The sequence below is a fragment of the Rhamphochromis longiceps genome, linkage group LG4 (assembly GCF_057381845.1).
Source record: "Rhamphochromis longiceps isolate RC_006_pf linkage group LG4, R_longiceps_female_GT1.1, whole genome shotgun sequence".
In the NCBI taxonomy this organism is placed as follows: domain Eukaryota; kingdom Metazoa; phylum Chordata; class Actinopteri; order Cichliformes; family Cichlidae; genus Rhamphochromis; species Rhamphochromis longiceps.
In genome coordinates this window covers 13,633,823-13,658,381 of record NC_140560.1, presented here as the reverse complement: position 1 = coordinate 13,658,381, position 24,559 = coordinate 13,633,823, and the positions used below count along the sequence as shown (strand labels likewise).

The 24,559-nt window shown below is 43.5% G+C and overlaps 1 protein-coding gene across 1 annotated transcript; it reads left to right on the top strand.

Annotated features, from left to right (window-relative positions):
* The first annotated feature begins 1,050 nt into the window (after positions 1 to 1,050).
* LOC146671198 (uncharacterized) lies at positions 1,051 to 23,013 on the top strand. The gene is made up of 2 exons (XM_085403384.1): positions 1,051 to 1,159; positions 22,376 to 23,013. The coding sequence occupies exons 1-2, from the start codon at positions 1,090 to 1,092 to the stop codon at positions 22,870 to 22,872; spliced, it is 567 nt and encodes a 188-aa protein (XP_085259510.1). The 5' UTR covers positions 1,051 to 1,089; the 3' UTR covers positions 22,873 to 23,013.
* The last annotated feature ends 1,546 nt before the right edge of the window (positions 23,014 to 24,559 follow it).

Below are 24,559 nucleotides of genomic sequence, written 5' to 3'. Positions count from 1 at the left end.
GTATCTGTTATCAGATTTTGCTGATATTTGACATGTCCAAGACTCAGCGATGCCCCATCCCCCGACTATTTATAATATGGGAAATAATTTTTTCTTTTTTGTTTTGTTTTTTTAAATAATGAATAATTAAACTTGTATTTAAAGAGTTAAAATCCTGAATGTTTTGATCATTTTATAAGGGCTCAAGCTGATTAAGTGAAAAAAGGGGGAAAAAGATTTTTTAATGGCAGATTTTGTGTGTGTACATTTTGGTCCACCAAGGTGTCGAAAGGGTAAAAATTTGAAGCGGGCATAAGGGTTAAATAAAAATATACATGACCATTCAATCGTCATAATAAAATACCAAAACTAAATAAGATGGAGGTTGTGGTTGGGTGATGAGTGCCTCAGCTGAGTAGCTGTCAAGTTACAGTTGAATGCTTAGCTGTACGCCTGCAGGACTGTGAGCGGGCATTTTCAGTTAGCCGATAGCGATGCAGCTGTGAATGTGCAAGTTCATCCGACTTTCAGCGCTGTAAACAAATCTGTCAACTTTCAGCTTGAGTTTTGAGTGCTCAATTTCCTCGTCAGCTGTCCTTGTTTTCACTCAAACAGAGGCCTATGGTAAGTGGTGTTTTCTCGTGTCCTTGTTGACCTGCAGATGTAAAAATAACAAAAAATTTAATTAAATTAAAAAAAAGCTTTTTGAATATATTTGTTATTTTGATTAGGAAATGGACATTTTGTAATGTGGCCTGAAAGAAGTGCACAAATCACGCCCGCAACTAATTCGTTCTTGCATTCCTGACTAAAGAGCTTAAAGAGCTTTTGCATCACTTTCTGGAAATGGAAACATAAAAAACATTTAAAAATCATCCCCATCCATTCATAAAAAAAATGTCAGCCAAATAAGGCCAGAGTTATAGAGAGGAGAGCTGCTTTTCTCTCTTTGTATGGTTTAATGCGCTTATTCCTCCTGAGAATATTCTCTCAATTAGCATTTTCTTTGATCAACTTTTAGATATTTGTTTGATATTTGCTTCTCTCTCTCTGTCTTTCATAGATCACAACCATTTAAACAATGCAGCTTTATCTCCTCTGGGTCCAGCCATGGCTTTGTCTCACCCTCACAACAACCTGGGAATTGGCTTCAACAAGTATGCCTCACTCAAGGCTGTGGGTGAGTAACACATACTAAACCTGACTACATGCATACATGTTTACAGCTGTATGTTTGCATGCTTACTCATGGATGCGGCTGCTGGTGTGCACATAACAAGTCACTTGCAGAACACAGACTTACTGTACAAAGGTCAGTGAAGCCAAATGTGTACGGTAGTAGAAAATGATGGGTTTTTTGTATGAGTCTGACTCTTATCCAGACATTCTGAGTTATGAATCATGTTTGAGTGCTGTGGTAGAGTCTAGATTTACCCTGTTACACCAGATTACAGCAGCTGTGATGTAAATATTATGACCATATGAGCCCACCACCATGATTTAAATAATCACCCATTCTCAAATATTGTTCTACCAGTTTGATATTACAAGGATCTAATGTTGGAAAAATACTGCAGGCACTTACACAAGAGAAGAAAATTGCCTAAAAAACAAATGAAAAAAATTACCACAATATCCTCACCACCATGATGCATAAATCAGAGCTGCAACAGAAATTGAAGAAGCTACTTTCTTCTATTGAGTTTTTGAGGAAAACAATGTTAGCAAGGCTCTTTCATGCACCGTAGCACCATCCAGCTTAAACTTTCATTTTGGTCTCTGCAGCTAAATATTAGACACATTATACCGAGAAGCTGTCACTGGCGAGCAGGAGATTAGAAGCAAGGTGCACAGATGCGCACACAAGGCTGATAGCAAAGCTTGGGTTGGTTTGCGCTGTCATCAATAATACACACATAACACACATAACTTGTCCAAATATACAGCAAAAACCAGTGGAAAACCATCAATATGCATGCTGGATTTACAGAGACAAAACATAAAAGTCAGTTAAATTAAAGAAGAACGTACTGTGTGCAACGGGTGAGTTCAACCAGTATAATACTGGCAGGTCCTTCCTGGAAATATTGATCATAACTCAGCAGTGTGAGACTGGTAAAACCAGTAATGATGATGTACTTTTACTTGTAGTGGAATGGTAACTCAGCTGGTTCACATTATAAAACCAAAGCTGTAACATACGTGTGCACACACGACAGAGACTGGCTGAGTGACAGTAGAGTCTGGCCAGCAGCAGGGTGAAGCGTCTAGTTCACGCCTCAAGCTTGCCCTGTGAAAATACATGAATAAACCAACATATCGCACACTCGTACACACGCAGGATGTTGTTCATCCAAATGCAAATGCACACTTGAGGGAGGGAAGTGTAAACGTGTAGATGCAAACAGGGACACGCACACAAAAGCGCACACACGCACCTTCTTCATGTGATCACTTCAGACAGATAAGGACACTGTGACAAAGATGAGGAACAGCAGCTTGGCACATGTGCATGCATTGTTTATTGACATGTAAACGCAGATGTTATTGCAGTAGTTAATGTGTGGATTAAAGTAACTAAACAATGTGGCAACGGATTGACTGGTATCATTATGCAACTTTTCAGTGTTTAGGAAATCAAAATAAATGAATTAAATGATTTTGCCATCACTGGCAGCAGATTTGAACTGATTATTAAGTATAAAACACTGGGAGTGATTTGAATTGATGTAATAGCCAAAAATTGTAGAAAGTGGTATTTGGGGACTTCATACATATGCATATACACAGACAGTAGTTGTCTATAATAATGTGCCTGTTGGTAAGGCTAAAATAAGACACCTCACTCCAAACTCTCATTTATAATTCAGTCAGTTCATTCAACAGCACTTTCAGGAGCTAAAATGTTGCTTTGAACAAGAGAGAAATATTTACTTTACTTTACTTAATATTGCAAGATTTCTAATTGCAGCCATCAAAACATGTAAGTGATTCCTTGCAGCAGAGCCCACGTGGTGCTGACTACTGTTTTCAAGAATGAAGAAAAAGTTGATCGTTTATATTAAACACATAGAATTAGGACACTAAGCTCGCAAAAACTGAGGCCAGCAAAATGTGGTGTGACTGTGGAAAATGACTGAAGAGAAAAAGAGCAAGAATGAGACAATCTCATCTCATTATTCTGCTCAGTGACTGGGAGACAAAGGCCGACTGCAGCAGCAGCAATCCCCTATCCACAATGAGCGTCAGCCACATTTCCCTGAAAAATACTTCAAAGTATCACATCCTTCACAGACGGAGGTGCAATAACCTCCTCTTTCACTCGATGTCTAGGTATTGAGTTAAGACTGTTTGATGACCCATAGGCTCTTCTCTGTTTTGTAACTGCTTTATTTCTGTCTCTCTCACACACACACACAGTTTTAGAGTGCTCTGCTTTTTGTCATCAGCGATGCTGATCATCCACGCTCTTTAACTACCGTATGTACCTAAAAGCTTACACAACACCAGAACAACCTACGACCCCTGGCAATGCCCTCTATATCTTCTCCAAAAGCCCTGTGAGCACATCTGCTTTAAAAAGAAATCTGTTTCTGTGACAACATTCATGTGAGACATGAAAACTGTGTGTGTGAAAGACTTGCATATGTTATAACGCTTTCATCATGACATTGTGTCAGAACATTTCGAGCAATTTGTTTCTTTTCAATTCATTCCTCCACAATCACTGGATGTGGCGCATAATTTGGGAATGAATAATTTGACAAATATGGAAATGTGATTTTTTGTTTTCTTGCCAACAATCTAATGAGAGCCACGTCTTTCAGACATTTCAGCAGATTGTGTTTTATTCGGACAAAGCCAGGCTAGCTGTTTCCTCCTTATTTCATTCTTCACACTGCACAAAAAACAATCCTATCAGCTTGTGCTGTTTCACTTTCAGAAGCTTGTTCTCTTAGAGTTCTCTATTTCTTTTCATTTCTTTAAGTAGTCTTCAGGAATAGTTCTCCAGACTTCTTGAAGGACTTTCAAAGCTCTTCTTTGGATTTTGGCTCCTTTTTATTCTGTTCTCTTCAAAATGATCCCACACTGCTTCAATGATGTTGAGGTCCGGGCTCTGGGGAGGCCAATCCATGACTGACAGTGTAACATTGTGTGTTTTTCTATCCAGGTATGCTTTTACTGCATTGGCAGTGTGTTTGGGATCATTGCTGAAAAGTTAAGCCTACGCAAATCAGAAGCTTTCCAGATGGTATTGCATAGTGGATCAAAATCTGCTTTTCTGTGTTTACACGTTCTGTCGCCCCAACATGACTGCCTGAGATGCAGCCCCAAACCACGACAGAGCCTCCCCCGTGTTTTATTTATGGCTCTAGACACTCGCTCGCTGCCTCTTTCCTGACCTCCTCTGTATGTACTGACAAGATTTGAACCAAAAATTTCAAATTTAGATTCGTCACCCCGTCAGACCTGTTACCACTGATCTTCTGACCACTGACAGTTCGAGTGTAATTTGGCATACCTCAGCTTTTCTCTGTTTTCCTTCCTTAAGGATCGCTTCTTGACAGCCACACGTCCACTGAGATCATTTTTGATGAGGCTACAGTGAACAGTAAACTCCATCTCTCAGGTCTGGTGTCAGGTCTTTGCTCATTTCCTAAGCACATGACTTTTAAATCCATCTGCTGTAGATACCTTTTTTTAAGACTTGCAACTATTTATTTTGTCCTCCACTGGTCCAATTTTCTCAGTTGTTTTAAGGCCAAGATCTGCCAAGTTTTGCCTATAGCTGTGTGGGTATCATCTTGTTGATATATAGATACTTATTTATGCCTGTCTGTTGTCTTTGGTGTTTTTCATAGATACAACCAAAGAAATGGGAACTATAGCCTGTTGCTGCTAGTGACAAAGTGGCTTGAGATACAAGCTCGAGACTTTTGCACAGTGCTATGCAGTAAATGTACTCAGACCAATCATCTTTTCACACATGCTTATCACTTCTCTTACTGTGCAAGTCAGTGGGTCCAGAAATCCTTCCTGTGTGGGCAAAGTCATAGCTAGGACACCCAACAATTTGGACAGGACAACTGACCATCAGTCAGGTGAAACAGCATGTATCTGAACTAAGCTTTGAAATCTTTATTAACACACTTGGACTTCCTGCAGCAGGTAAAACCTCACTTCTGCTTTTTAAAATTTATCCTGCAAAGCAAGACACAAAAGGTGATGTTAAAAAAAGGGAAAAAATTTAGATTTTAAAATTTGTGTGTAAGAATGAAACATGTCAAAGAGGTCAGGAAACTCTATGACGTCAAACCGTTGCCAGGTGTAGCAGCAGGACTGAGGATCAAGCAGCTCTGATAACTTAATTAAAGTACTGGAGGAAGTAGGGGTGGACTGGCAGGGAGAGCACAGGACAAAGATGCTAAAGGTGAGAGAGGGAGAACGTGATTGGACAGAAACCAGATGAACATGTAGAGGAGACGCTCAGAATCGAGTGTGAAGGCAAGGATTTTTTATAAACAATTACAAACCTATGTGTGACTGACAGAGTTAAATCCAAGTCAGTGACCAGTGAGCGTCAGGTTTACAGCAAGAAAAAAAAACACAAGACAGAAGGTGGAGGGATTTTCTCAAAGAGGCTGTGAAGGAGTGTTTGCCAAACCACTCGGTCTCCAAACTGCGGGCCAAGACTGCCTGAAGTTTTTAATTACATTTTAACAATCCTGCAGTTTTAAAGGGGAGTACAGACAAAATGCTGTCAATCTGAATTTTGTTTTGATATGCAAGTTACAACACTTGTATAAACTGGAATGAATTTATTATCCAGTGAATGCAGAATTAGGGTGGAAACAGGAAAATCTGCTTTCTGAGAAGAACAGCATAAGATTACAATTTGGATTTTTTTTTCTCTTTGTGGTTGTTGAAACTTTCAGTATATGCTTCAGGACACATAATGTAAATAATAATGAAAAAAAGGTGTTGTGAATTTTTAGACACGTGAACTGGAGGGATCTCAAAGTCTGGCTTTGAAGATGAATCAGCTCCTCTGGTTTAGCTTTTTTTTTTTTTTTTTTTACGTTTTGCACTTCATGATGCAATTTCTCTACATGCAGCGATTAGTGAACAACCTGTAGAGACTAATGAGGAAAAGCATAGCAATCTAGTTTTAACATTTCCTTCAGCAATGTTTCTATAAAGGGGAAACCTTCTGATTCAAAACAAATGGAACGTCTGAGCTATGATGTTCTGCAGGGGGGATTTTCTTCTTTCTTGTAGCTTATTCAGTTTTACCACCTCAGCTCTGCCGGACTTTCCTGGTGTTAAATAATTAAAAGCTGAATACTCCTAAGGAAAGTATTGCTTAAAATCTACAGAACACTGCTTTGGAGAGCCAGAAGTTACCAATTCTGTCAGTGAACTGAAATGTAACTTACATGGTGAAAAGGGACAAGCATGATATTTCCATTTGATGTCATGTTATTAAAAAATAAATAAATAAATAAATAAATTTAAAAAAAAAAAAAAAAAAAATATATATATATATATATATATATATATATATATATATATATATATATATATATATATATATATATATATATATAAAACACCCAGCACGCCCCTGCGGGCGGTTTATCCTTCAAGCTCGGGTCCTCTACCAGAGGCCTGGGAGCTTGAGGGTCCTGCGCAGTATCTTAGCTGTTCCCAGGACTGCGCTCTTCTGGACAGAGATCTTCGATGTTGTTCCCGGGATCTGCTGGAGCCACTCGCCTAGCTGCACCTAGTGCTCCGATTACCACGGGGACCACCGTTACCTTCACCCTCCACATCCTCTCGAGCTCTTCTCTGAGCCCTTGGTATTTCTCCAGCTTCTCGTGTTCCTTCTTCCTGATATTGCTGTCATTCGGAACCGCTACATCGATCACTACGGCCGTCTTCTTCTGTTTGTCTACCACCACTATGTCCGGTTGGTTAGCCACCACCATTTTGTCCGTCTGTATCTGGAAGTCCCACAGGATCTTAGCTTGGGGGCATCTCCCATTTTGACCTCGGGACTTCCAGGTTATACTCGGCACAGATGTTCCTGTACACTATGCCGGCCACTTGGTTATGGCGTTCCATGTATGCCTTGCCTGCTAGCATCTTGCACCCTGCTGTTATGTGCTGGATTGTCTCTGGGGCATCTTTACACAGCCTGCACCTGGGGTCTTGCCTGGTGTGATAGACCCCAGCCTCTATGGATCTTGTGCTCAGAGCTTGTTCTTGTGCTGCCATGATTAGTGCCTCTGTGCTGTCTTTCAGTCCAGCTTTGTCCAGCCACTGGTAGGATTTCTGGATATCAGCCACCTCCTCTATCCGCCGGTGGTACATACCGTGCAGGGGCCTGTCCTTCCATGATGGTTCCTCGTCTCCCTCCTCTTTCTTGGGTTTCTGCTGCCTGAGGTATTCACTGAGTACTCGGTCAGTTGGGGCCATCTTCCCAATGTATTCTTGGATGTTCGTTGTCTCATCCTGGACTGTGGTGCTGACACTCACCAGTCCCCAGCCCCCTTCCTTCCGCTTAGCGTACAGCCTCAGGGTGCTGGATTTGGGGTGAAACCCTCCATGCATGGTAAGGAGCTTTCTTGTCTTTATGTCAGTGGCTTCTATCTCCTCCTTTGGCCAGCCTATTACCCCAGCAGGGTACCTGATCACGGGCAGGGCGTACGTGTTGATGGCCCGGATCTTGTTCTTACCATTCAGCTGACTCCTCAGGACTTGCCTGACCCTCTGCAGGTACTTGGTGGTTGCAGCTTTTCTAGCGGCCTCTTCATGGTTCCCATTCACCTGCGGGATCCCCAAGTACTTGTAACTGTCCTGTATATATATATATATATATATATATATATATATATATATATATATATATATAAAAATAAATATGAGATTTTAAGTAGTTAATTTAATGCAATGCAACTCATCAAACCATGAAGCGGATTGGCTAGAGCACCAGAAGTCCGCAGGCTCTACTGTCCATAAGCAAATAATAGGAAACTGGGACTACAGAATTTTTGTTCTTGCTGTAACACTTAGATGGGCAGAAACATGAAACCACGAATCCATCCAGCCATCTGTCAACAGTTCAGGGTGGTGGTGGTTTAATGGTGAAGGGGGATATTTTCTTGGCACGCTTTGGGCCTCTTAATACTAACTGAACTTGTGTAAATGCCACAGACTACCTGAGCTTTGTTGCTGACCGTGTCCATCCCTTTATGTTGACAGCAGAGGTAGGCAGTAACGCGTTACTTGTAAAGCGTTACTGTAATCCAATTACTTTTTCAAGTAACGAGTAAAGTAAGGGATTACTATTGCAAAAACGGTAATTAGATTACCATTACTTTCCCGTAGGAACGCTGCGTTACTGCGTTACTAAAACCGTGATTTTTTGCGAGAATGTCTCATGATAGTGACGTAAGTGAGTGCGACGTTCGTGACAACAGCTGTGTGCAGATCAACAGTGGATCATATATCGAGTGCGGGAGAGAGTATGAGCGTGCAGCGTTTAAAGCGTGGAAGTACTGACCTTACTTTGTAAGGAACATTAGCGTCCATTGTGCATGGGAAGAAAACTTCTTTTTACAGCTTCCAAGCAAGCACCGAGTGCGCTATGACGTAATGGGAAATTCACAGAGAAACTCGCAGATTCTTCCACTGCCCGCTGCGACACACCTGCACCAGGGTAAACCTCCGCCTACCCCACTCCTGCTTTACAGGTGAAAATAGAGCAAAAGGACCGCTAGTCTATGACTTTATTTATTTTCTGCTGTGTGTTACTTGCATCTAGTGAATGTAAACACACAAAAAAATATTTTTTATGTGCTGGAATGTGCAGAAAATAGGTTTAAATATTAAACAAATTTCTTCCAGTCAGAGAATGTTGCATATAATTAAATTTTTGCTTGATGCATAAAGTTAAAAGATTAAAACTAATAAAACAAGTTTTAAAAAGAGACTTTTCCACTGGATTACATTTTGTATGATGGATTATGCAGAAAAAGTAGAATTGGGCTGAAAGATCGATCGCTTTATCACCTATTCAGGTTGTAAATCGTGTTTTTAAAAAGTAACTAAGTAAGTAAGTAATTAATTACTTTTGAAAATAAGTAATCAGTAAAGTAATGGGATTACTTTTTGGGGGTAGTAATCAGTAATTAGTTACTGATTTCTTTTTTCAAGTAACTTGACCAACACTGGTTGACAGTGTACCCATCTTCTTCCAGCAGGATAGCACACCATGTCACAAAGTTCAAATAATCTCAAACTGTTTTCTTGAACATGACACTGAGTTTTCTGTACTCAAATGGCCTCCACAGTCACCAGATCTCACTCCAATAAAGCATCTTTGGGATGTGTTGGGAATGAAGATTAACGTCATGGATGTGCAGCCGACAAATCTCCAGAGAAATGTCACCCCAAAATGAAACTGTGGCATTTTTCAGTACACTTGTATTATTATTTATCCAGGTAGATTAATTTGGTGTGAGTTGCCTAATTTTGCAGTTACCTACCATATCTGCTCTTTTTCTGTGTAACTGGTCTAATTGGCACTTGCTTTGTAGTGCTTGGAGCGTTTACTCCACAGGTAAGCTTATAAACTTAGCAGCATTGTAATATGATATCACAACCCTCACAAACCTTGTGGTGAGAAGTTTCATCTAGAAACTTTCATGTCTCTTTTAGCCTCCAACACTTGCCAGCCACACCACACAATAATTATCTGAATACTCCATCTGACTTTGACAAGGGGTTTGTGCTACAGGTAGCAAAACACCCCCATCCTAAACCTCACCTTGTGTAAAAATGCTCACAATAACATTTCTAGGTTTAGGTTTTAGATAAGTTTGGTTGGTTTGTTGGTTGGTTGATTGTGTTATGGGGTCATCTCTACTGGATAAAGACAGGGCTGCAGAGTTGTTTTTTATGTATATTAAAATATTTTTTGTATTTAGTAACAACAAGCAAACACAATTGAGTTCTATTACATCAGAGAGAAGACATCTCTAAAGCTTGTATCTCCAAAAACTAGGCAAAGTTCTCTATATTCATGAATAGAAACACAAGCTAGAGGAAAACTAGATGTATCTGATGTTAGAGTGAAATATCCCTTTATTTTGGCATATGTGCTTAGTGGGGTTCTTTTAAAATGAGCTTTAAAATTATGAATTGCATAGTGGAAATATGTGTGTGGGTCTAGAAATAACTGGATCTTGGATCTTTCCTTCCCACAATGTCAATATGTTAATAAGCCCTTTATAAAGCAGAAATAACTGTGTAAACATAATGAAATGACATTGAAATAGACCACACAAAAATGCAGCACATTGTCAAACTGAAATCATTTGGAGGCTCCAATTTATGCAGTTATAATGCAGTGGCCCAGATTGGGCCCGTGGGCATCACTTCAAGCTGCCACTGGATAGAGAGCAAAAGCTTATGTTGTTGAAGAGTGTGGAATAAATGAAACAGAGAGCGGGAAACAAGCGGATGAGAAAGAGAGAGCAGATGGAGAGTGTGTGGAACGGACAAGATGGTGGGTAATACTGCCACAGAGGACCCTGCTGTCAGGTGCTTCTTCTGGCAACATTTGTGGAAACACTCAAATGGACAGTAACAGCAGTTGTTGTGAGAAGCAAGGGTGTGTTTAATTCATTGTGTCTCAGTATTTTCCCCTTTGTGTGGAACATTTGAATCAGTGTATCTGTCAAATTCTGCTAGCCTCATGCTGAAGTGTTTTATACCAAGGGCAGGGATACTGTGATTATAATCAACAATCAAGAAATTGATTATTTAAGGAGACGTGTCATTTTCAAAATCTACAATCAAGAGACGCCCTCGTGAATGTAAATACAGAGGGTTTATAACTGGTTACATTCAAGCAGGAAGGCAAGGTTAGACTTTACCAAAAAAACAAACCATCTAAAAGAGCCTGCATAGTCCTAGAATAATTTTCTTTGGACAGGCGAAACCAAAATGAATGATGAGTAGGGAAAAGTCTGGATAAGGAGAGAAATGGCTAATTATCCAATCACATCATCTGTCTAGCATGGTGGAGGTAGTGTTATGGCATGGGTATGTAAGGCTGCCAGTGGAACTGTGTCACCAGCGTTTATTGAAGATATGACTGCTGATAGAAGCACCAGAAGTTTCGTCAAAGGGCGTGGCCGTGGCACCAGATTAAATTTTGGTCATTTTGGTAAATTTTTTTACTTGTTCTTATTACCACATACATGGTCCGATCTGGACCACACATCTCTTTAACTGCAATATTTGACAATGGCCACAGTGCCACCTAGTGGGAACAGGAAATGTCATGTTTCAAGGCGGATGGTCACAACATCAGCCCAAACCAGTACTCCACCTCCAGCTTGCTGGCGTCTGAGTCGGACTGGAGCTCTCTGCCCTTTACCAATCCAGCCACGGGCCCATCCATCTGGCCCATCAAGACTCACTCTCATTTCATCAGTCCATAAAACCTTAGAAAAACCAGTCTTGAGATATTTCTTGGCCCAGTCTTGACGTTTCAGCTTGTGTGTCTTGTTCAGTGGTGGTCGTCTTTCAGCCTTTCTTACCATGGCCATGTCTCTGAGTATTGCACACCTTGTGCTTTTGGGCACTCCAGTGATGTTGCAGCTCTGAAATATGGCCAAACTGGTGGCAAGTGGCATGTTGGCAGCTGCACGCTTGACTTTTCTCAGTTCATGGGCAGTTATTTTGCGCCTTGGTTTTTCCACACGCTTCTTGCGACCCTGTTGACTATTTTGAATGAAACGCTTGATTGTTCGATGATCACGCTTCAGAAGCTTTGCAATTTTGAGACTGCTGCATCCCTCTGCAAGATATCTCACTATTTTTGACTTTTCTGCTTTATTTTCTTTTTCTAATCTTGAAATGGTGGTCCCCATCACCACATGTTCATCTTCTACATTTGAAATGCGTTTCTCCGTTTGCTCTACTCTCCCCACACAGTCAGATAATTTTTTCTGCATTTCGTTCATGGCTGCCACAACCTCATCTGCCTTGCTGGAAAACTTGGCCACAGCGCCCTCCAGCTTGTCCCAAAGTGCAGTTTGCGCGTTTGCAAGCTTGTTTTCAATACCTGCAAACTCCTCTCGTATGGCACGCTGCAACCTCTCCTCCATGTTGCCACTATCCGTGGGGCCGTGTTCGCTCATGGTGGCTGGCTTGTTAACTGCGCAGGTCTCAGACGCGCTAGCTTCACCGCCAAACACCGATATCTTGGTTTGCGTGGTTGACTTAGTCTTCTCCTTGGTAGTTTTACCAGGTCCAGGCATCGTGGGTCTATAATGTATTTCGTTTTCGTGTTTCGGAGCGTTTTTCCTTAATTTTAAGGATTTAGCAAAGTTTCTTGCAGGAGCAGTTCAGAGCTCGACCGATCACTACGGTGACGTCATCGGAAGTCCCCATTTTTGACTTTTCTGAGCCTGTCAAGTCCTTCTTTTGACCCATTTTGCCAAAGGAAAGGACATTAATAATTATGCACACCTGATATAGGGTGTTGATGTCATTAGACCACACCCCTTCTCATTACAGAGATGCACATCACCTAATATGCTTAATTGGTAGTAGGCTTTCGAGCCTATACAGCTTGGAGTAAGACAACATGCATGAAGAGGATGATGTGGACAAAATACTCATTTGCCTAATAATTCTGCACTCCCTGTAGTGGGTATAGGACAGGGGTGTCAAACTCAAATACGCAGTGGGCCAAAATTCAAAACTGGAACAAAGTCGCGGGCTAACATTAATATTTATTGAAAAAAAAATCTTCCTCCAGATATAAGAATGAATCTTTTCTTATGGACTCAAATAAGTTTTGCTGGAAAACTGAATATGGAACAAGCAAAGCTTAATACTAAACAATATATATACTAGCTGTATAATAGGTAATAGGTAGTAGGCCAGCTCTAATAGTAATTTGGTATGGCTTCGCGGGCCAAATGTAATTAGGCTGCGGGCCAAATTTGGCCCGCGGACCAGAGTTTGACACCTATGGTATAGGAGATGTTCAGCGAGACTGGACCGCACCAGAGAAAAAGGGCCCTCTCGTGGCTGCTTGCAGCTTTAATTAAATATGAAATTGAATACAGACAAACCAAACAGGTCCAACAAATTATTGAGCTAAGTGTGTGAATCCACACATACAGTTCACACTTGTGCATATTTGCAGACAGAGACACAGAAATGCAGACTAATCCTCATTTGTATCGTGCCAAAGTTAAATAAAAGCAGAACTCTTCTGCTAATCATTTGTTATAAATAGCCCCCAGTGCCTGTACTTTACTCATTTCTTGTTGGCGGCGCGGCAGTAGCACGCAGCGGCCACTCCGGAGCCAAAACTGGTGCTGCATTGTTTATTGTTTACGTTTTTGTGTGTAGCGTGCTTATTTTGCACTATGTATGGATAACGTCGCAACTGGTGTCGGTGTTCGTGCATACAACAGCCAGACACTTTTCAACCTAAATAACCTAGTTGACGACATCCAGGAGGGGCTGCGGGAAACGCTGCGTGAACTCGGCTTGCTCCGCGAACCAGGCCTCGAAGCCTCGGCGTTGCCTGATGCCGGCGGACGGAGGTGGAGACATCGGAAGCGTTGCGCGAGGAAGCGGAAGCGCGGCAAGCGGGCGGGAGTCTGTGCTAGGCTAAAAACAAACCCTAGCCGGCCGGCTCTACCGTCCATCATCTTATCCAACGTCTGCTCCCTGGATAACAAACTGGATTACATCCGACTCCAGCAGGCCACACAGCGTGAGATTAGAGACTGCTGTGTCTTTGTTTTCACGGAAACATGGCTCAGCGAAAGAGTACCGGACGCCGCTATTCAGCTAAACGGGCTGGCCTCGTTTCGCGCCGACAGAAATGCAGCTCTGTGCGGTAAGACTCGCGGTGGCGGCTTGCGTGTTTACATCAACGAGAAATGGTGCAAGAACTCTGTGCTAGTCTCTAGTTATTGCTCATCGCTGGTGGAGTTTGTGACTGTTAGATGCAGACCTTTTTACTTACCACGGGAATTCACCACTGTTTTCATTATCGGAGTGTACATTCCACCTAGCGCTAATGCTAAGGAAGCGCTATGGGAATTGTATACAAAGATCAGTGAACTGCAAAATACACACCCGGATGGACTGTTTATTGTTGCTGGGGACTTCAACCATGCAAATCTCAAGTCAGTGCTTCCTAGATTCCATCAGTATGTGGACTTTGCAACGAGGGGAGAAAACACGCTGGATCTTGTTTACACAAACATCCCCGGCGCATATCGGGCAGAGCCCCGCCCCCACCTCGGCTACTCAGACCACATCTCTGTTATGCTAATTCCAGCATACAGACCACTCGTCAGGCGATCAAAACCGGTTCTGAAGCAGGTGAAAACCTGGCCAGCAGGAGCCATCTCTGCTCTTCAGGACTGTTTTGAGAGCACTGACTGGAACATGTTTAGAGAGGCTGCAACTTACGGCGACTTCACTGACTTGGAGGAGTACACATCATCAGTGTCCAGCTATATCAACAAGTGCACCGATGACGTCACTGTCTCCAAGATCATCATCTCACGACCCAACCAGAAACCGTGGATTACTGCGGAAGTGCGTGCACTTCTAAGGACCCGAGACTCTGCCTTCAAAGAGGGAGATAAGGTGGCGCTTAGAAGAGCGAGGGCTGAACTTTCTCGGGCCATCAGAGAGGCGAAGCGCGCACACGCCCAGAGAATCCACAACCACTTTAAGGACAGCGGCGACACACGACGCATGTGGCAGGGCTTACAAGCCATCGCTAACTACAGGACGACACCACCTGCCTGTGACAGTGACGGCTCCCTCCCAGATGTGCTTAACAACTTCTATGCTCGGTTCGACAGGCAGAACGACGTGGCGGCGAGGAAGACCACCCCTCCTCCGAACGACCAGGTCCTGTGTCTCACTACAGCTGAGGTGAGGAAAACTCTACGCAGAGTCAATCCACGTAAAGCTGCTGGACCAGACAACATCCCAGGCAGAGTGCTCAGAGAATGTGCTGATCAGCTGGCAAATGTTCTCACCGACATCTTCAACATCTCTCTGAGCAGTGCCGTTGTCCCCACGTGCTTCAAGGCCACCACCATCGTCCCCGTGCCCAAGAAGTCTTCTGTGTCCTGTCTCAATGACTACCGCCCTATCGCACTTACACCCACCATCATGAAGTGCTTCGAACGGCTCGTCATGAGACACATCAAGACCCTGCTGCCCCCCTCACTGGACCCAATGCAATTTGCATACCGCCATAACCGCTCAACGGACGACGCCATCTCCACTGCACTCCATCTTGCCCTGACACACTTGGACAAGAAGGACTCACACGTCCGAATGCTGTACATAGATTTCAGCTCAGCATTTAACACGATCATCCCCCAACAACTGATCGGAAAGCTGAGCCTGTTAGGCCTGAACACCTCCCTCTGCAACTGGATCCTGGACTTTCTGACCGGAAGGCCTCAGTCAGTACGGATCGGGAACTGCACCTCCAGCACCACCACACTGAGCACTGGGGCCCCACAAGGCTGTGTGCTCAGTCCTCTGCTGTTCACACTGCTGACTCATGACTGTGTAGCAACACACAGTTCAAATCACATCATTAAATTCGCTGATGACACGACCGTGGTGGGTCTCATTAGCAAGAACGACGAGTCAGCGTACAGAGAGGAAGTGCAGAGACTAACGGACTGGTGTAAGGACAACAACCTGTCTCTGAATGTTGACAAGACAAAAGAGATGGTTGTTGACTTTAGGAGGACACGAGGCGACCACTCACCGCTGAGCATCAACGGCTCCTCTGTGGAGATCGTTGACAGCACCAAATTCCTGGGCGTACACCTGGAGAAGGACCTCGGCTGGTCCCTCAACACCAGCTCCCTGCACAAGAAAGCCCAACAGCGTCTCTTCTTTCTGAGAAGACTGAGAAAGGCCCGGCTTCCACCACCGATCCTGACCACCTTCTATAGAGGAACTATTGAGAGCATCCTGAGCGGCTGCATCACTGTCTGGTTTGGGAGCTGTGCCATATCAGACCGCAAGACCCTACAGCGGATAGTGGGAACAGCAGAGAAGATCATCGGGGTCTCTCTACCCTCTATTGAGGACATCTACACCACACGCTGCATTCGCAAAGCCACCAGCATTGTGGCTGATCGGACACACCCCTCTCACACACTCTTTACACTCCTGCCATCTGGAAAAAGGTACCGAAGCATTCGGGCACGCACATCCAGACTGTGCAACAGCTTTTTTCCACAAGCCATCCGTCTCCTCAGCAAAAAGGGACTGACTGATAAACACGCACACACACACATACACTAACATTATCACTCAGCTTAACTCAAATACCTCAAAACATTGAGACTGGACTGACTAACCAACACAAAGCGCAAACACACTGACCTACACCACCAAACCATCGCACACACCAACCTGTAAATGCTCTTTTGCACAATATTATTACTAGATATATTATATATTATTATTTTTTTTGCACTAACTTGTCTTGTAGCACCTTGGTTCCTGGAGGAACGTTGTTTCGCCTCACTGTGTATTTTTAAACTGTATATGGTTGAAGTGACAATAAAGTTGAACTTGAACTTGAAGTATTTTCTGTTCCTCTACAGAATTAACAGACTGAAAATGGCTGTAGTGCTGTTGGAATACTTGATGGTGCACTGAGAAATGCTAGAACCTGCTTAAATCCTTGAGCCAGCATGGAGAATTTTTCTGAGGGAGTAGATAATTTCCTGTAACTCTGTCTTCGTCGCCAACAGCTGCTGTTGAAGTACCCTAGAGTTACACAATGGACGCACAAAAGGGTTCAATAAGCAATTACAGCACTGTGATAGTGCTGGACAGCTTCCTGACATGTGTGAATGTGAGACTCGCCCTCTAGGTGTTTTTCTGGAAAGGCAAACATAAGGAAATGGTTTTAGTCATCTTGGCTAGAATATATTATTGAAATTGACAGATTTAGCTATGGAGCAGAAAAGTGGCCCTTGGCTAAACTTTTCATACAGTAAATAAATCAATAAATTTGGGGTCTGCAGCCACAAACGCCCACACACAGCCATCCACTGTCAAATTCAACAGTATAACGAGAAAAACAGATGCACAAGACTAACTTGATACAACAGGGGCTGAAAGCATGATGTTACGTCACGAGGAAATGAAATGTACATTTAAGAGAGGCTGATTTAGAGCAATGAAGTCAGAAAAGGTGAAGGGGCAAGAAAAAATAATAAAAATCATACAGCAGAATATTTTTCAAATATTTTTTTCTCTCCAGGAAAAGGGACCGATAAAATAGGGCCAAGCAAACAAGGTTGTAAGTGTCTTTAGGGCAGAGCATGTATGAGGGAAGTGGTGGCGGTGGTGGTGGTGTTGGGGGCGGTGGTGATGACCAAACAGCAGAGTCGAGTTCCACTCAGAGAGCTCACACTAATCTGACTCGACATGCTGAACCGGGTCTATTTTTATTCCTTACAAATCACTCCTTTTGCTCGGGACTCGCTCATGCCACTTTTTCCCCATAGTTTGTTGCTTGTATTTTTATTTGTCTCTTCTGCCTTACATCTATGGTCAGCGGGCACACAGATCAAAGAGCAAAGAGCAAATAGCAATCATACAAATGCTCACAAATTCTTTCTTTTTATTGGCTACCTGTTAATTTATCTGGAATTTGGTGACTGATAATAAAAAGATATTCTCTGACATTACAAACCATATAGCTTCTTTAAAAAAATTGCAAAAAATGAATAAATATTTGAATGCTCAAAGTATAAAAATATATGAGGTGGGTGGTGGTCTGGTGGTGGGGGTCCACATTCATATATCAAACCAAAAACAGTCTATATTTCAAATCAAATCAAATCACTTTTTATTGTCACATCACATGTGCAGGCACACTGGCACAGCACATGCGAGTGAAATTCTTGTGTGCGAGCCCCACAAGCAACAGAGATGTGCAAACACAACAACACAAACGAGCAAAATACAAGAATGGCCAACCTGAAACTAATAAATATATGTACAATATATAATAGTGTATGCATTTCTGGATATGTATACTAAATATTTTCCTACGTGTGTGTGTGTGTGTGTGTGTGTGTGTGTGTGTGTGTGTGTGTGTGTGTGTGTGTGTGTATACACATTTTTACAAATTAAATAGTAAAAAAATAAAATAAAATAATAATAATAATAATAATAATAAAATATATAAAATATACAGAGTTGAATATGTGCAAAACAAGTGGCATTTATATACAGTGTGGAGTGCATAATGTTGAAGTTCCAGTAGTGAAGCTGAGGTGTCTATGACGTGTTCAGCAGTCTGATGGCCTGATGGAAAAAGCTGTCTCTCAGTCTGCTGGTACGGGACCGGATGCTGCAGAACCTCCTTCCTGATGGAAGCAGTCTGAACAGTTTATGGCTGGGGTGACTGGAGTCCTTGATGATCCTCCCCGCTTTCCTCAGGCACCGCTTCCTGTAGATGTCTTGGAGGGAGGGAAGCTCACCTCCAATTATCCGTTCAGAGCACCGCACTACTCGCTGGAGAGCTTTGCAGTTGTAGGCGGTGCTGTTGCCATACCAGGTGGTGATGCATCCAGTGAGGATGCTCTCAATGGCACAGTGATAGAAGGTCCTGAGGATGCGGGGGCTCATGCCGAATCTTTTCAGTCTCCTGAGAAAGAAGAGGCGCTGCTGCGCCTTCTTCACTGTTTTGTTTGTGTGTACTGACCACGTAAGATCCTCAGCCAGATGTACACCAAGGAACCGGAAGCTGCTCACTCTCTCCACAGCAGCGCCGTTGATGGTGATGGGGGTGTGTACTTCTCTGCACCTCCGGAAGTCCACTATCAACTCCTTTGTCTTTGCGACGTTGAGGGTGAGATGGTTGTCTTGACACCAGTGGGTCAGGGCGCTGACCTCCTCCCTGTAAGCCGTCTCATCACCGTTGGTGATAAGACCCACCACTGTAGTGTCGTCCGCAAACTTCACAATGATGTTGGAGCTGTTAGTGGCTGTGCAGTCGTAGGTGTAGAGTGAGTACAGGAGAGGGCTCAGTACACACCCCTGTGGAGCACCAGTGTTCAGTGTGATGGGGGATGAGGTGATGCTGCCCAGTCTGACCACCTGGCGTCTGTCAGACAGGAAGCTAAGGATCCAGCTGCAGAGGGAGCTGCTCAGTCCTAGATCCTGCAGTTTCCTGTCCAGCTTCGAGGGAACGATGGTATTGAATGCTGAGCTGTAATCTACAAACAGCATCCTCACATACGTGTCTCTCTTCTCCAGGTGTGACAGGGCAGTGTGTAGTGTCAGGGCTATGGCATCATCAGTGGACCTGTTGTGGCGGTATGCAAACTGTAGAGGGTCCAGTGAGTCGGGTAGTGCAGAGCAGATGAAGTCCCTGACCAGCTTCTCGAAGCATTTGCTTACGATGGGGGTCAGGGCTACAGGTCGCCAGTCGTTCAATGAGGAGATGGTGGAGGATTTGGGTACAGGGACGATGGTGGCCATTTTGAAGCAGGCTGGGACTACAGACAGAGAGAGGGAAAGGTTGAAGATGTGCGTGAACACTCCAGCCAGCTGAGCCGCGCATGACCTGAGGACGCGGCCGGGAATCCCGTCCGGACCAGTAGCTTTGCGTGCGTTCACCTTCCTGAAGCACTTCCGCACATCCTCCTCAGACACAGTGTGCGCACTGACGTCATCCGCGGTGCGCACACTGTCCGGTCTCATGGTGTTCGCTGTGTCGAATCTAGCGTAGAATACGTTTAGATCCTCACACAGAGAGGCCGTGGTCTGCGGTGTGCTGGTTTTCCCTCTAAAGTCTGTGATCGTGTTTAGTCCCTGCCACATACTCCGAGGGTTGTCAAACTGTTGTTCCACCCTGTCCCTGTACTCACGTTTGGCTGCTTTGATCGTCTTCCGGAGTTGGTAATGTGCGTGTTTGTAGTCCGATGTGTTCACGGAGGCAAAGGCGGTGTTCCGTGCCACCAGTGCCGCGCGAACATCTCCGTTAATCCAGGGTTTTTGATTTGGGAAGGATTTGACTGTTCTGGATGGGACGACATCTTCCACGCATTTCCTGATAAATCCACAGACTGAGTCTGTGTATTCATCAATGTCTCTGGCGGCCACGTGAAACATTTCCCAGTCCGCGTGATCAAAACAGTCCCGCAGCGCAGACTCCGATTGGTCCGTCCAACAGTGCACCGCCCTCCGGGTTGGAGCTTCCTGTTTCAGCTTCTGCCTGTAGGCGGGCAGGAGCAGGATGGAGCAGTGATCTGATTGGCCGAATGGGGCGCGGGGGAGGGCTTTGTACGCATCCCGGAAAGAGGTGTAACAGTGGTCGAGTTGCCGGTTTCCACGTGTGTTGAAAAGGATGTGTTGATGGAGTTTTGGTGAGACTTTCTTCAGGTTTCCCTTATTAAAGTCTCCGGCTGTGATAAACGCTGCCTCTGGGTGTGCGGTTTCCTCGCTGCTGATCGCGCTGTACAGTTCCCTGAGTGCACGGTCAGTGTCGGCTTGTGGGGGAATGTAAACAGCCGTAATAATCACTGCTGTAAATTCCCTCGGTAGCCAGAATGGCCGACACTTAATCATCAGGTACTCCAGGTCCGGTGAGCAGAAGGATTTGACCGGGTGCACGTTCGCATAATCACACCAGCTGTTGTTGATCATGAAACACACACCACCGCCTCTGCTTTTCCCAGTAAGATCCTGTGACCTGTCTGCGCGGTGCACAGAGAACCCCGGCAGTTGTATTGCGGAGTCCGGTACTTTGTCCGATAGCCAGGTTTCTGTGAGGCAGATCACGCAGCAGTCCCGCATCTCTCGCTGGAATGAGATCCGTGCCCGACATTTGTTCATTGTTAGGACCACCTTTGAATCATCTATATCCACACATGAATAATCACTATATTTACTGGAAAATTATATGTTGTTACATGGGCACAGTTACATAGTGAGTGAGTCTAAAGAGAAACTTGATGACAATCAGGGTTAATTTGATCATTTCCATATGTCCATGTCTACTTTTGCACATAGTGAAGTGACTGTAATAAAGCGCCTTGTAAACAGTATAGATCAGTAATGAATGTATCAGTCTTTGATTTACTTTTGTTGCCGTTACTGATCAATTGGACAGCCTGATACAAATGTTTAGGATAGTACAGCACTATCCGGTCTTTAAGTCTAACGTCATTAGCCATGTCTGGGCCCAAACTCCGCTGCAGGTCTCAAAGTCAAACAATCACTGCGACATCACGAAGAGTTGAAGAACTGTCTAAATTCTTTCATCTGTAATAAAATGTGGCTTGTCTACCAGGTGTAACAATTAAGTTTAACATCCAAGCATCATTGAAAGCAGAATTTATTAAATTTAACAGAGATAGAAGTTAGCAGGAAATTAGCTCGCTAGTTTCCACCTAAACATGATATACCATGTTCTGACTCAGGGATTTCAGAAAAATAATTAAACATACAGCTCTGCTATCAAACTTCTGACACAAATGAAGATAGAAAACTACGGGTCGCGGGGGCAGCAGCCTAAGCAACAATTAAGTTTAATATCCAGGCATCCATGAAAACAGAATTTACTAAATTTAAGTTAGCTCGCTCGTTTCCACCTAAACATGACATACCATGTTCTGACTGAGAGATTTCTTAAAATTTTAAAACATACAGCTCTGCTATCACTTCCAACATAAATGAAGACAGAAAACTAAACAGCAGTGTCGTTTTGTAGGATTACTGAAATTTGGCTAGCTGGTATGTAATGACGTGCTATGTGATCGCTAGCAACACAGCTATGTTAGCATAACATAAACACAGTGAAGCTGGAGGACGAACGCTAACTTTTTCCACTGGATAAAAGTTGGGGGTTCCCGATGGTTAGGGACAAATGCAATTGCATGGCAGGGTGCTGTAAACGGACCGAACTTCAGTCAGGAGAACAACTGAGATAATCCATCCACAATACGAGGTTAGCCATTAATATACTGCTGGCATGGGCTGGGCTGTAGTTACATCATAAGGTTTTAAAAACTGAGCTTTAAAATGAATAGCGGTAATAGAAACCAAAAGAGGCCGACAGTGATGACTGTTTTAGGGGCTTGTTGAGATTAAATAGAACAAGATACAAACCATGAAAACATGTTCAAAACACAACAGCCTTATTAAACGCAGAGTTGGTTGGGCCCAGAAGCAAGATCATGTCATCACTTAAAGACCGGATAGAACTGAATATGGTAATATTGTAATTATATAATATCAAAATATAACCACCTCTTTGTCTTGTTCTGTCCTTTTCATCTAGACACAACTCCAAGAGACTACTACAAGAGCTACCCAATGGTAGACTACACCCACCGCCAGTCTCCTCCCACCTTCCAGCCTATCAACTTCCACCCCAAGGACAAGCCCTTCCTCCCACCACCAGATGTCCATGCACCTTTAGCCATTACCATCAACGCCTCCCAGATCCCCAAACCTAAGATCTCCAAGACCAACACTCACCCACTCACCTCCAGCTCAGCCTTCAAAGCATGGGACCCAAGTAAGAGCCACATTCAGCACCCGGCAGCCTCCCACATGGGCCTTGGCGGGCAACAGCATCACCCTATCCAACAGCAGCAGCACCAGACACTGCACCAACAGAACAGCAGGCGCCAGGCCTACTCCAACAAGAGGCAGTTCAGCATTGAAACGCTGCCCGAGCTCTTCTCGCAGCCGCTGGGCTACGGCCATTCGCCGCATATGCACCCCAAGCACAAGGGACTGGCCACTAACAGCAAAACAGAGGTCACTGTGTGAACATGGGGCAGGATTGATGAACAGACAGAAGACAAAAATGGAGCAGTTGAGGGGAAATGTTCTAATATCTTTTATATCCTCAGTTATAATGGTGTGCTGGAGCAAGCAAATATCGTATCTGGAATTTTTTTAACTCTGCATTTTCCTTGTCATTGTTACCAAGAATAACAATAATGTGAGTGATATTTGTGTACTTTTATGACCACTAAAGCAAAACAGATAAGTTGCAGATAAGCTGTGAAGGTGGTGGATTAGTGGATTATTTGCTTTGACTCTTTGAACCCAGCAGCGTCTCTAAATAATTGAGTGGCAGTTGGCACAGCTCTCTCCTCCGTCTCCTCTCAAGCCCCTTGTACCTCGGTGACATTTTGCTCAGGTGCCGAGTGCCCTTCCACTATGTACAAATGTTCAAATTCAACTCATACACGCTTTACCCCTCAAACTGGCCCAGACTCTAACACTGACAGGAGAGGAGGGTAGAGGAGTGTGTCCCCCAAGACTCTAGCTTCCCATCAGTAGACACAATGCCATTGTGTTGTCACCACTCATTGCCCTCCAGCCCTCCAAAGAATGAGATATCAGCCTCGCAATTCATACTAGAGTGGAGGGCAGGATAGTGTGGGAGGGATTCATCTCATTCCAGGCGCAAGTGAGATGAGAAAGATAAGAATAAATGAGGAATGCATACACATGTACATACTACACACTTGTCAAAAATTATACAAGGTTCCCAGCAGTGTCAAGGGACCACAGAAAACCCCACCTCCATCCGAAAAACTGGGCAAATGAACAGGCTGGCCCTTTAGTTATTTGTGGCAGCATGTTGAACAGCAAATTTCAGTCACAGTCTCTTGTGACGTGGTGGATATTTTTACCTCTACATGAAGCCGAGGATGTGTTACAATACCTAGAAAAGGGGCAAAGGGATCATCCCGAAATGTCATTGCAAAGTCAGTGAATTCTTTCCATTTCACAAATGCATCACAGAAAAGTCAGTTAATCCTGCACATTAGTACAGACATGGATTTTCTCTGACCCCAGAATTTCGCTTTGTTATTTTTGGTGCCATACATTTGCAAAGATACATTTTCATAATTAGACACTAATGATTAACATAATTCTGGATGTAGGAAGAGAGTGATGTGATGCATTCAGAAACCTTTTTCCCTGCTGTTTGATGCATGGAGATATTTCTGCAAAACTAACATAATCTGAAAGGCTGAAACCAACTGTACATAGTACACTGCAGTTTACTTCACTTCCTCTTAACAAAGTGCTCAAACACTATAAGTTAATAACTGCTTCCACGTGCATACACAGCAGCATAAATCAGTGGATTTCTGGGAGATAACGCTTCAAACTGTTGAATACTGACATAAAAAATTAACCAGGTATAAATCGAGAGATTTATACCAAGGGCCAAAAGTAGAAATTAATACCCATTGATAATACCCATTGATAATCATAATAATACCCATAATCATTAATACCCATTGATAATCATACGTGGTAACATAACAACCCGTAACAACCCGTCGATGCTCATTCTACATTTTAATAAATAAATTATATCTTTTTATCTTAGAAAAAATCCCTTTTTGTTTCAATTTGGTTTGCTGTCTCTCTATGTTTGGTGAACACAGGAGTTCTGCACCAGCTAATTGTTAATTTATCTTATTTATAGGTT

What these genes read in the sequence shown, in the direction of transcription:
- LOC146671198 (XM_085403384.1), top strand. Translation starts at nt 1,090, where the DNA reads ATGGCTTTGTCTCACCCTCACAACAACCTGGGAATTGGCTTCAACAAG. An exon ending in TGCCTCACTCAAGGCTGTGG is followed by an intron (nt 1,160 to 22,375) that starts GTGAGTAACACA and finishes CTTTTCATCTAG; the next exon opens with ACACAACTCCAAGAGACTAC.